This window comes from Halichoerus grypus, chromosome 6 (genome assembly GCF_964656455.1).
Source record: "Halichoerus grypus chromosome 6, mHalGry1.hap1.1, whole genome shotgun sequence".
Classification (NCBI taxonomy): Eukaryota; Metazoa; Chordata; class Mammalia; order Carnivora; family Phocidae; genus Halichoerus; species Halichoerus grypus.
The window spans coordinates 66,004,226-66,018,191 of record NC_135717.1 but is presented as its reverse complement, the minus strand read 5'-3'; the positions used below and the strand labels follow the sequence as shown (position 1 = coordinate 66,018,191).

General features: G+C 38.2%; 1 protein-coding gene across 1 annotated transcript in view; it reads right to left on the bottom strand.

The window, feature by feature from the left end:
* The window catches only part of LOC144382329 (coiled-coil domain-containing protein 7-like), an 87,242-nt gene that overhangs the window by 72,604 nt on the left and 672 nt on the right, over nucleotides 1-13,966 (bottom strand). Inside the window, exon 2 of the mRNA XM_078075300.1 lies at nucleotides 13,126-13,218. Coding sequence (XP_077931426.1) covers nucleotides 13,126-13,218 — 93 coding nt within the window. The remainder of the gene's footprint in view (nucleotides 1-13,125; nucleotides 13,219-13,966) is intronic.

The following is a 13,966-nucleotide window of genomic DNA, read 5'->3' as shown; positions in this document are numbered from 1 at the left end:
TATGATTATGATGTGAAAATGTATGAGAGGTATTCACTTTGGTGTTAACATCCAGAAAGGACGGGGCACCTGGGTGGCTCAGTCGGTTAAACGTCTGCCTTCGGCTCAGCTCATGGTCCCGGAGTACCAGGATCGAGCCCCACATTGGGCTCCCTGCTCAGCGGGGGGTCTGCTTCTCCCTCTCCCTCTGCTCCTCCCCCTACTCATGCTCTCTCTCGATCTCTCTCTCAAATATTTTTTTAAAAGAAAATTAAACATCCAGAATGGAAAAATATATAAAATTATATAATTATCACCCCTTTCCTTGAAGATACTGAAGGACAGGATAGGATAAAAATCTGATGAACTGAACTCCACAGAAGAACACTTTATAGATAAGCAAAGAACCAAAGACATATCCATACCTAAAGGGAGCATGGTGGAGAAAGAGTGCTTGGTCTAGTGTGTGCAAGGTGTGTCAAGTCAACCAAGTCAAAAAGCAGGCCTACCATTGACAAACAGAATTCAGAGGATGAAGAAAAACCGGCTGAGCCCTTGACAGCCATTTAGGCTAGCAGAGAGACTGGAATGAGAAAAGCTCCCAAGGCAAATCACTCAACTCAACCATTTTTCTTCTACCAAACCCCTCCCCATTTGAATTTTGCCAATATGGTAGCAGAAAAGGAGGCCTACATTCCTTAGGAATGGTCAGAATTAAAAAGTCTGACAATACCAATTTTGGTAAGGATGTACAGCCACTGGAACTCTCCCAGAGAGCTGGTAGGAACATAAATCGTTTCGCCACGTTGGGAAGTAGTTTGGCAATTGCTCATAAAATTAAACATACACTTATAAATCACCAGTCCTATTCCAAAGCAATTATCCAAGATGAATAAACACATATGTCCCCCCAAAGACTTGCACACAAATGTTCACAGAAACTTCATTCATATGGAGGGGCACCTGCACCCCAGTGTTCATAACAGCAATGTCCACAATAGCCAAATTGGGGAAGGAGCCAAGAGGTCCTTCGACAGATGAATGGATAAAGAAGATGTGATATATATCACATCTATCCATATATATATATGGATATATCACATCTATCCATATATATATCACATATGTCCATATATATATCTCACATATATCCATATATATATATATATATCACATATATCCATATATATATATACACATACAAATGGATATATATGGATATATAGATATATATACACACAATGGAATATTACTCAGCCATCAGAAAGGATGAATACTTACCATTTATATTGACCTGCATGGAACCGAAGGGTATTATGCTAAGTGGAAATAAGTCAATCAGAGAAAGACAATTATCATATGGTTTCACTCATATGTGGAATATAAGAAACAGTGCAGAGGACCACAAGGGAAGGGAGGGAAAACTGATTGGGAAGAAATCAGAGAAGGAGAAAAACCATGAGAGATTCTTAACTATGGGAAACAAACTGAGGGTTCCTGAAGGGGGGTGGATGGGGGAATGGGGGAACTGGGAGATGGGCATTAAGGAGGGCACGTGATGTGATGAGCACTGGGTGTTATACACAACTGATGAATTGTTGAACACCACAACTGAAACTAATGATGTACTATGTGTTGGCTAATTGAAGTTAAATTGAAAAAAAAAAAAAATGAAACTTCATTCATAACAGCCAAAATAGCTACTGGATCCAACAACCTAAATGTTTATTAACTGATGAATGGATAAACAAACCGTGGTAAAGCCATACAATGGAATATTCTTCACAATAAAAGAAACAAACTACTGATACATACAACAACATGGAAGAATCTCAAAAACATGATGATGAAATAGGGAAGACTAGATATATAAGGCTACATATTATATGATTTTATTTATAGGACATTCTAGAAAAGGCAAAAGTATAGTGATGGATCAGTAGTTGTCTGGAGCCAGGGTAGGAGAGAATTGACTGTAAATGGAGTACAAGGAGGCTTTTGGGGATAATGAAAATGTTTTAAGGCTTGATTGGCATTTACACAACTATAAAAAAAACAGGAACTAAGAAACAGAGGAATCTCATCCTGCATGTTCTTGTGGTAATTGTATTTTGAAGCTCTGCCAGGATTGAACCAAGATGTGAACCAAAACTTTAAAATCAGAGTTCAAACTCTTGCCAGCTAAAATACTGGCAATATCAAAGAAATCAGCCCCTCAGGGGAAGCAGCAATAGGAGAGATTATGGGTTAGACAAATCAGGCAACAATTCAACTTAATTAAAATATGGACCAGTTCCTGCTCAAATCAATTCTTGTAGGAAAGAATTATTAGCTGTTCATCCTAAATGCCAGAAAGGAAACAGTAAGCATTCTCTAGAAAATAAACATTGTACCACAGTTTCCAATGTGGTAGAAAGCAGGAGAAATATAAAACCCCCTAAAAAGTAACCAAAAGATAATACTAAATATGAAAATTATGATATTTAAAATAAAAATTTCATTGGCTAGAATTTAACAGCAGATCAGACACCACAGAAAGGATTGGTGAATTTGAAGATAGGATAACATATATTGCCCAAACTGAAGCACAGAAAGAGAAAACACTGAAGTAAATGAAGAGAGTGTGAGTGACTTCTTACACAGTATCAAGCAGTCTAATAGAGGTGTAATTAGAATCTCATAAAAAAGGAGCAGAGAAGCAGTAAAAGATCTAAAGAAATAATAATTGAAAATTTCCAAATTTGTTGGAAAACATCAACTCACAGATTCAGCTTGATGGACTCTGAACAGAATAAATATACAGAAAGCCTCAGCTAGGTATACCTTCTATCAAACTGCTAAAGCCCAAAGATAAAATCTTTAAAGCAGACAGAAAAAAATAGGGAAACAATAATATAACACAATAGCACAAAAAAACATAAGTGAGGTCAATGTTATTATACTGTTATAATGTTCTCACATGAGAAATGAAGTGTATAATATTAATTCAAGGTAGACTGTGGTAAGTTTAAATACATGATGAATCCCTAGAGCAAGCACAAAAAAAAAAAATTGCCTAAAACTAAGAAAATAAAATGAAATGCTAAAAAATACATAATTAACTCAAAACAGAAAAGAGTAAAGAAGCAAAGAAGATATGGGACAAAAAGCAAATAGCAAGAAAGTAGACTTAATTCACATTATTTCATGAATGTGTCATTATAATAAATTAATTACATGGCAATACATTTAATTGTATCAATTAAATGTAAATGAACTAAACCTATTAAAAGACAGACATTGTCAGACTGGATAAAAAAACAGAGGCATCTATATGCTGTTTCAAAGAGGTACGGTAAATAAACATCGTTTGAAAATAAAGTTTGAAAGAAGATATAATACACAATAGAGGGAGGAGCAAGATGGCGGAGGAGTAGGAGACCTAAATTTCATCTGGTCCCGGGAATTCAGCTACATAGGGATCAAACCATTCTGAACACCTATGAACTCAACAGGATTGAAGGAGATCGAAGAAAGGAATAGCAACAACTCTGTGAACAGAAAAGTGACCACTTTCTGGAAGGTAGGACGTGCAGAGAAGGGAATCCGAGGCGATATTCGAGAAGATAGACGGGGGTGAGGGGGCCTCCGTCGGACGCTACTGGCAAGTGATAGAGCAGCGGCGCACAAAATCGGAACTTTTAGAAGTCAGCTCTGCTGAGGGACGTCGCTCCAGTGGCTAAGCGGGGGATGGAACCCTCACTGGGACAGTGTGGTCTCAGGACCCTTGGGGTCACAGGAAGACCGGGGCTACCTGAGTGCAGCAGAGCTCCCAGGTATCGGAGCGGGGAAGCCGGCTGCAGAGACGGAGCCGAGGAGTGGGCTCTCAGCTCCGGGTTGCCATTAACTGTGATCCACGGCACAGTCAGGCCACTGCTCTTCCAGCAGGGACCCAACAAGCAGCAGATCAGCAGGGAGACTCCCCTTCCTCCCCTGGGAGGAGCGGCGTGGGAGCGCACCGCAGGGATCTGCTGGGTTTGGAGACTCCACGCCGTGTTGGGTGCCAGAGATAGAAACGCTCGGTCACAGGCCAGGTGAGCATGGAGTGCAGCTGGAGACCGGGGAGACAGGAGTGACTGACTGCTTTTCTCTGGGGGCTCACTGAGGAGTGGGGCCTCGAGTTCTCAGCTCCTCCGGGGTGGAGATTGGGAGGCTGCGATTTCACTCTTGTCCTCCAAACCTGTACGGAAAGCTTGCAGGGAACAAAAGCTCCCGAGAGCAAACCCGAGCAGGTTACTTAGCCCAGACCAGCAAGGGGGGGTGGGCAATTCCGCCTCTGGCAAAGACATTTGGGAACCATGGCAACAGGCCCCTTCCCCAGAAGATCAACAAGAACAGCCAGCCAAGACCAAGTTTACCGATCAATGAGAATGGCAGAACTCCAGCACTAGGGGAATACTGCACATAGAATTCATGGGTTTTTTCCCATGATTCTTTAGTCTTTCAAAGTTAATTTTTTTTAACTTTCTTTTTTTTTTTAATTTTTCTTTTTCCATTTTTCAACCAACATTTTATCAATCCCTTTTTTAAAAAATCTCTTTTAGCCATCAAAAGGAATGAGATCTTGCCATCTGCAACGACGTGGATGGAACTGGAGGGTGTTATGCTGAGCGAAATAAGTCAATCAGAGAAAAACATTTATCAAATGACCTCACTGATATGAGGAATTCTTAATCTCAGGAAAAAAAACTGAGGGTTGCTGGAGTGGGGGGTGTGTGGGAGGGATGGGGTGGCTGGGTGATAGACACTGGGGACGGTATGTGCTATGGTGAGCGCTGTGAATTGTGCAAGACTGTTGAATCACAGATCTGTACCTCTGAAACAAATAATGCAATATATGTTAAGAAAAAAAAGAAAAAGATAGCAGGAGGGGGAGAATGAACGGGGGGAAATTGGAGGGGGAGACGGACCATGAGAGACGATGGACTCTGAAGAACAAACTGAGGGTTCTAGACAGGAGGAGGGTAGGAGAATGGGATGGCCTGGTGATGGGTATTAGAGAGGGCACGTTCTGCATGGAGCACTGGGTGTTGTGCACAAACGGTGAATCATGGAACACTACATCAAAAACTAATGATGTAATGTATGGTGATTAACATAACAATAATTTTTTTTTAATCTTTTTTATTTTTCATTTTTAGAGTCATATTCTATCCCTTCATAGTAGTTAACCTTATTTTTGGTATATATATATATATATATATATATATATATATATATATATATATATATGTTGTTCTCTCTTTAAAATTTTGGGATAGTTTCTTCTAACAGACCAAAATATACCCTAAATCTCTAGTGTATGGCTTTGTTTTAGTCTCCCGCCTGATCACATTCGATCCCTTTTTTTTTTTCTTAAATTCTCTTCTTTCTTTTTTCAACCAACTTCTTATCAATTCCTTTTATAAAATCTTTTATAATTTTCATCTTTACAGTCATATTCCATCCCTTCATAGTATTAACCCTTATTTTTGTACATATGTAAGATTTTCTTTAAAATTTTGAGAGGCACTTTCTTCTAACAGACCAAAATACACCCAAAACCTAGTGTGTGGCACTGATCTATGCACCAACCTGATCATATCTGAACATATTCTGGGTTTTTTTGTGTTTGTTTGTTTTTATCTTTTTCTTTTTCTTTTTTCTTTCTTTCCCTTTCTTTTCCCCCAGTTTCAGGTCTGTTCTGATTTGTTTAGAGTATATTTTTCTGGGGATGTTGTTACCCTGTTAGCATTTTGTTCTCTCATTCATCTATTCTCCTCTGGACAAAATGACAAGATGGAAAAAATCACCTCAAAAAAAAGAACAAGAGGCAGTACTGACTGCCAGGGACCTAATCAATATGGACATTAGTAAGATGTCGGAATTAGAGTTCAGAATGATGATTTTAAAGATACTAGCCGGGCTTGAAAAAAGCGTGGAAGATACTAGAGAAACCCTTTTGGGGGAAATAAAAGAACTAAAATCTAACCAAGCCGAAATGAAAAAGGCTATTAATGAGGTGCAATCAAAAATGGAGGCTCTAACTGCTAGGATAAATGAGGCAGAGGAGAGAGAATTCGTGATATAGAAGACCATATGATGGAAAATAAAGAAGCTGAGAAAAAGAGAGATAAACAACTACTGGATCACGAGGGCAGAATTTGAGAGTGAAGTGATACCGTAAGGTGAAACAACATTAGAATAATTGGGATCCCAGAAGAAGAAGAAAGAGAGAGAGGGGCAGAAGGTATATTGGAGCAAATTACAGCAGAGAACGTCCCTAATTTGGGGAAGGAAACAGGCATCAAAATCCAGGAGGCACAGAGAACCCCCCCCAAAATCAATAAAAATAGGTCAACACCCCAACATCTAATAATAAAACTTACGAGTCTCAAAGACAAAGGGAAAATCCTGAAAGCAGCTCGGGAGAAGAGATCTGTAACCTACAATATTAGAAACATTAGATTGGCAACAGACCTATCCACAGAGACCTGGCAGGCCAGAAAGGACTGGCATGATATATTCAGAGCACTAAATGAGAAAAATATGCAGCCAAGAATACTATATCCAGCTGGGCTCTCACTGAAAATAGAAGGAGAGATAAAAAGCTTCCAGGACAAACAAAAACTAAAGGAATTTGCAAACACAAAACCAGCCCTACAAGAAATATTGAAAGGGGTCCTCTAAGCAAAGAGACAGCCTAAAAGTAACATAGACCCGAAAGGAACACAGATGATATACAGTAACAATCACCTTACAGGCAATACAATGGCACTAAATTCATATCTTTCAATAGTTACCCTGAGTGTAAATGGGCTAAATGCCCCAATCAAAAGCTACAGGGTATCAGAGTGGATAAAAAAACAAGACCCATCGATATGCTGTCTGCAAGAGACTCATTTTAGACCCAAAGACACCCCCATTTTGAAAGTGAGGGGGTCAAAAACCATTTACCATGCTAATGGACACCAAAAGAAAGCTGGGGTCGCAATCCTTATATCAGACAAATTAGATTTTAAACCAAAGACTATAATAAGAGATGAGGAAGGACACTATATCATACTTAAAGGGTCTATCCAAAAAAAGATCTAACAATTGTAAATATCTAAATGGGAGCAGCCACTTATATAAGACAATTAATAACAAAAGCAAAGAAACACATCGACAACAATACAATAATAGTGGGGGACTTTAACACCCCCCTCACTGAAATGGGCAGATCACCTAAGCAAAAGATCAACAAGGAAATAAAGACTTTAAATGACACACTGGACCAAATGGACTTCACAGACATATTCAGAACATTCCATCCCAAAGCAACAGAATACACATTCTTCTCTAGTGCCCATGGAACATTCTCCAGAACAGATCACATCCTAGGTCATAAATCAGGTCTCAAACAGTACCAAAAGATTGGGATCATTCCGTGCATATTTTCAGACCACAGTGCTTTTAAAATGGAACTCAATCACAAGAGGAAAGTCGGAAAGAACTCAAATACATGGAGGCTAAAGAGCATCCTACTAAAGAATGAATGAGTCAACCAAGAAATTAAAGAAGAATTAAAAAAAATTCATGGAAACCAATGAAAATGAAAACACAACTGTTCAAAAGCTTTGGGATGCAGCAAAAACAGTCCTAAGAGGAAAGTATATAGCAATACAAGCCTTTCTCAAGAAACAAGAAAGGTCTCAAATACGTAACCTAACCCTACACCTAAAGGAGCTGGAGAAAGAACAGCGAATAAAGCCTACACCCAGCAGGAGAAGAGACATAATAAAGATCAGAGCAGAAATCAATGAAATAGAAACCAAAAGAACAGTAGAACAGACCAACGAAACTAGGAGCCTGTTCTTTGAAAGAATTAACAAGATCGATAAACCCCTGGCCAGACTTATCAAAAAGAAAAGAGAAATGACCCAATCAACAAAATCATGAATGAAAGAGGAGAGATCACAACCAACACCAAAGAAATACAAACAATTATAAGAATATATTATGAGCGACTACATGCCAGCAAATTAGATAATCTGGAAGAAACGGATGCATTCCTAGAGATGTATCAACTACCAAAACTGAACCAGGAAGAAATAGAAAACCTGAACAGACCTATAACCACTAAGGAAATTGAAGCAGTCATCAAAAATCTACCAACAAACAAAAGCCCAGGGCCAGATGGCTTCCCAGGGGAATTCTACCAAACATTTAAGGAAGAATTAATACTTATTCTTCTGAAACTCTTCCGAAAAATAGAAATGGAAGGAAAACTTCCAAACTCGTTTTATGAGGCCACCATTACCTTGATCCCCAAACTAGACAAAGACCCCATCAAAAAAGGAGAATTACAGACCAATATCCTTGATGAACATGGATGCAAAAATTCTCACCAAAATACTAGCCAATAGGATCCAACAGTACATTAAAAGGATTATTCACCACGACCAAGTGGGATTTATCCCTGGGCTGCAAGGTTGGTTCAACATCCGCAAATCAATCAGTGTGATACAATACATTAATAAAAGAAAGAACAAGAACCATATGATCCTCTCAATAGATGCAGAAAACGCATTTGACAAAGTACAGCATCCTTTCTTGATCAAAACTCGTCAGAGTATAGGAATAGAGAGTACATACCTCAATATCATAAAAGCCATCTATGAAAAACCCACAGCGAATATCATTCTCAATGGGGAAAAACTGAGAGCTTTCCCCCTAAGGTCAGGAACGCGGCAGGGATGTCCACTATCACCACTGCTATTCAACATAGTACTAGAAGTCCTAGCCACAGCAATCAGACAACAAAAAGAAATAAAGGGCATCCAAATCAGCAAGAAGAAGTCAAACTCTCACTGTTTGCAGATGATATGATACTTTATGTGGAAAACCCAAAAGATTCCACCCCAAAACTGCTAGAACTCATACAGGAATTCAGCAAAGTGGCAGGATATAAAATCAATGCACACAAATCTGTGGCATTCCTATACACCAACAACAAGACAGAAGAAAGAGAAATTAAGGAGTCGATCCCATTTACAATGGCACCCAAAACCATAAGATACCTAGGAATAAATCGAACTGAAGAGGCAAAGGATCTGTACTCAGAAAACTATAAAATACTCATGAAAGAAATTGAGGACGACACAAAGAAATGGAAAAACGTTCCATGCTCATTGATTGGAAGAACAAATATTGTGAAGATGTCAATGCTACCTAGAGCAATCTACACATTCAATGCCATCCCTATCACAATACCATCAACTTTTACCATGAGAGACTATGGACTCTGAAAAACAAACTGAGGGTTCTAGAGGGGAGGGAGGTGGGAGGATGGGTTAGCCTGGTGATGGCTATTAAAGAGGGCACGTTCTGCATGGAGCACTGTGTGTTATATGCAAACAATGAATCATGGAACACTACATCAAAAACTAATGATGTAATGTATGATGATTAACATAACATATTAAAAAATAAGATTAAATAAATAAATAAATAAATAAATAAATAATACCATCAACTTTTTTCAAGGAAATGGAGCAAATAATCCTAAAATTTGTATGGAACCAGAAAAGACCCTGAATAGCCAGAGGAATGTTGAAAAAGAAAAGAAAAGCTGGCGGCATCACAATTCTGGAATTCAAGCTCTATGACAAAGATGTCATCATCAAGACAGTATGGTACTGGCACCAAAATAGACATATAGATCAATGGAACAGAATAGAGAGCCCAGAAATAGACCCTCAACTCTATGGTCAACTAATCTTCAACAAAGCAGGAAAAAATGTCCAATGGAAAAAAGACAGTCTCTTCAACAAATGGTGTTGGGAAAATTGCACAGCCACATGCAGAAGAATTAAACTGGACAATTTCCTTACACCACACACAAAAATAGACTCAAAATGGTTGAAAGACCTAACTGTGAGACAGGAGTCCATCAAAATCCTAAAGAAGAACACAGACAGCAACCTCTTCAACCTCAGCCACAGCAACTTCTTCCTAGAAACATCGCCAAAGGCAAGGGAAGCAAGGGCAAAAATGAACTATTGGGACTTATCATGATAAAAAGCTTTTGCACAGCAAAGGAAACAGTCAACAAAACCAAGGGACAACCGACAGAATGGGAGAAGATATTTGCAAATGACACTTCAGATAAAGGACTAGTATCCAAAATCTATAAAGAACTTCTTAAACTCAACACCCAAAGAACAAATGATCCAATCAAGAAATGGGCAGAAGACATGAACAGATATTTTTCCAAAAAAGACATCCAACTGGCCAACAGACACATGAAACAGTGCTCAACATCGCTCGGCATCAGGGAAATCCAAATCAAAACCTCAATGAGATACCACTTCATACCAGTTAGAATGGCTAAAATTAACAAGTCTGGAAACGACAGATGTTGGCGGGGATGCGGAGAAAGAGGCACCCTCCTACACTGTTGGTGGGAATGCAAGGTGGTGCAGCCACTCTGGCAAACAGTATGGAGGTTCCTCAAACAGTTGAAAATAGAGCTCCCATATGATCCAGCAATTGCACTACTGGGTATTTACCCCAAAGATACAAATGTAGGGATCCGAAGGGGTATGTACACCCCGATGTTTATAGCAGCAATGTCCACAAAAGCCAAACTATGGAAAGAGCCAAGATGTCCATCGACAGATGAATGGATAAAGAAGATATGGTATATATATACCATGGAATATTATGCAGCCATCAAAAGGAATGAAATCTTGCCATTTCAACGATGTGGATGGAACTGGAGGGTATTATGCTGAGCAAAATAAGTCAATCAGAGAAAGACATATATCATATGACCTCACTGATATGAGGAATTCTTAATCTCAGGAAACAAATAAGTCAAGCCAAAGACATATATCATATGACCTCACTGATATGAGGAATTCTTAATCTCAGGAAACAAACTGAGGGTTGCTGGAGTGGTGGGGGGTAGGAGGGATGGGGTGGCTGGGTGACAGACATTGGGGAGGATATGTGCTATGGTGAGCGCTGTGAATTGTATAAGACTGATGAATCACAGACCTGTACCTCTGAAACAAATAATACATTATATTTAAAAGAAGAAGAAGATAGCAGGAAGGGAAAAATGAAGGGGGGGAAATCGGAGAGGGAGACGAACCATGAGAGACTATGGACTTTGAGAAACGAACTGAGGGTTCTAGAGGGGAGGGGGGTGGGGGTATGTGTTAGCCTGGTAATGGGTATTAAGGAGGACACATACTGCATGGAGCACTGGGTGTTATACGCAAACAATGAATCATGGAACACTACATCAAAAACTAATGATGTATGGTGATTAACATAATAAAAAAAAAGATATAACACACAATGACTAATCATAAGAAAGCTGGTATCAGATAAAGGAGACATCAGAACACAGAACTGTATCAAAAATAAAAAATAATTTTGGACTTTCAGTTCTGGCAATGATGGACTAGGCCCATTCCTCTAATCCTCCCTCCTGCAATTAAAATACCATAGACAACACAACAAACCAATACAGGAAAATTGAAACATAGAAAGAGAAAGGCAGAGTTCTCAAAACTTGAGGAATACATGAATTCCTTAGGTTTTCTTTTTACCTACATATAAAATGTAGGGAGCACTGGAACCTGGAACTTCCAATAAGCACAGACTTAAAAAAAAAAAAAAAAAAATCCCATAAGAAAAGCCAAAGAGGGCACCTGGGTGGCTCAGTCAGTTAAGCGTCTACCTTCAGCTCAGGTCATGATCCCAGAGTCCTGGGATTGAGCCCCACATCGGGCTCCCTACTCAGCAGGGAGTCTGCTTCTCCCTCTCCCTCTGCCCTACTCATGCTCTCTCTCTCTCAAATAAATAAATAAAATCTTTAAAAAAAAAAGAAAGAAGAAAGGAAAGAAAAGTCAAAGGACTGTGAAAAGGTGTCTCTAGCATAATCCAAAAACTTTCTGACTATACCTATCCTACCTGAGCCAAACACCAAGAAAAAAAGTGCACCTCTACCCATTTGTGTCAGTAGGGCTGAAAAATAATATGGCAGTGAAAACTGGCCCTCCAATTACCCCATCAGAGTGGTGCTGGTGAAACTAAGCAGGGAACTGAACTTCCATTCCTGTCTGGAAGTAGTAGTCACAATGAGTCAAAGATATCTGCTCCCATCACTATTATTAAATATAATGCTGGAAGCCAGAGCCAGCACAAGAGAAAGAAATAAAAAGCATTCAGACTGGACAGGAAGAAGTAAAATTGTCTCTATTTGAGAATGATATAATTATCTATGTAGAAAATTCCAAGAAATCTATAGAAAATCTAGAATGAAAAAGTACACTGAATAAGATTGCAAGATATCAGATAAACATATAAAAATCAATCATATTTCTATATACTAGTAACAAACACGTGGAAACTAAAATTAAAAACAATGCTATTAAAAATCATTCCAAAAAACATGAAATATAAATGCATAAATCTAACAAACCATGTATAGGATCTGTATGATGAAAATTATAAATTGGTGATAAAAGAATCAAACAAGATCTAAATAAATGGAGAGACATACCATGTTCACGAATTGAAAGACTCAACATAGCTATTTTATTACATGGAGCCAAACTCAATCCCTAACTAACAAAAGTAATTAGAAAAATAATACTCTACAAGTATTAAAAGTACAGTTGAATATTATGAAATGTGTAAAATAATTCAACTCCTCAATAGATTAAAGGAGAACCACATACTTAATCACCTTAACAGTTACATAACTTCACTATATACCAGGCATTTGCTAACACTCAATAACTTCTTGGTTTTGTTTTATTTTTTAGCAAAATAGAAATAGAAGAATACTTTCTTAACATGATAAGGAATATACAACTCAAACCAACAAGTAACCAAATGTTTAAAGATTAAATAGAATAGGAATTAACAATAAAAGTAGGTTTAGAATATAGATATGTCTTAATTAAACTTTAAGCAGAGGATAGAAAAATAAGTACTCTACTTTCAAGTTCCCTAACTGGGTCATTTTCATGGATGGGGAATTCATTCTGAGAATATAAATGGAATCCAAAAGAAAATCTTAACCCTTTTCAGTGTTAATGTCTCTACATTAGGGTTATATATACTTACCAATAAAGTTAATTCCTCAGGTTCAGGCTTCACAACTGATTTTTCTCCACTTTGAATGCCAAATCCATAGGTTTCTTCCAAAGTAGAAACAACCTGTGAGTGAATCAAAGAAAATTAAGTATTTTTATAGTTTAAAATTATTATATTAAATGTAAAAAGACATTTAATCAAACATGTCAGGATGTTCTTAGCAGTGAGACTTATTTCTGCCAGTGCCACAAACTTAAATTTTCCATCTCACACCCCATCTCATATCACCATAAAGAAATGATGCAAAACAGTCCTTGACTCTACCCCCTAGCAATGGAGAAAGTCCCAATGACTCTTTTTTCTGTGTTGACAGGCATGTAAAAGACTATGAATAGTTGAAGCATCAACTCCACTTATTACCAAAGTATTCCTCAAAATATGACTGACTCAACTTTCTTCTTTGAAGAGAAGTGGGCAAAACAGAAATGGAAACCAAAGAGCCATAAAGGAAATTCTCTGAGCTAACGCCTCAAACTTTGAGGAAATTTATATTTTGGAAATTTGACAAACTATGTTCTTTTTATATTTGTACTACTCCTCATTGTTCTCATTTGGTATTTGGTACAACCACAATTCAATTCTGGATCATTGTGCAAAGAGAAACTCAGAAAAAAAGGAAATTTTTTTCCCCAACACTAAGAGCTAAAGTTTCTAAAGTGCTGAGAAGACTTAGCATAGCAGGAATAAGACTTAGAAAGGCCTATCGTTAGAAAGATCTGCTTTCAAGGCTGGCGTTGGACTGGTGTCTCAGTACTTGGATTTTAGGTGTGTTCCCATCATTCACTGATAACGGTGGCTCATTGTCCCTAAA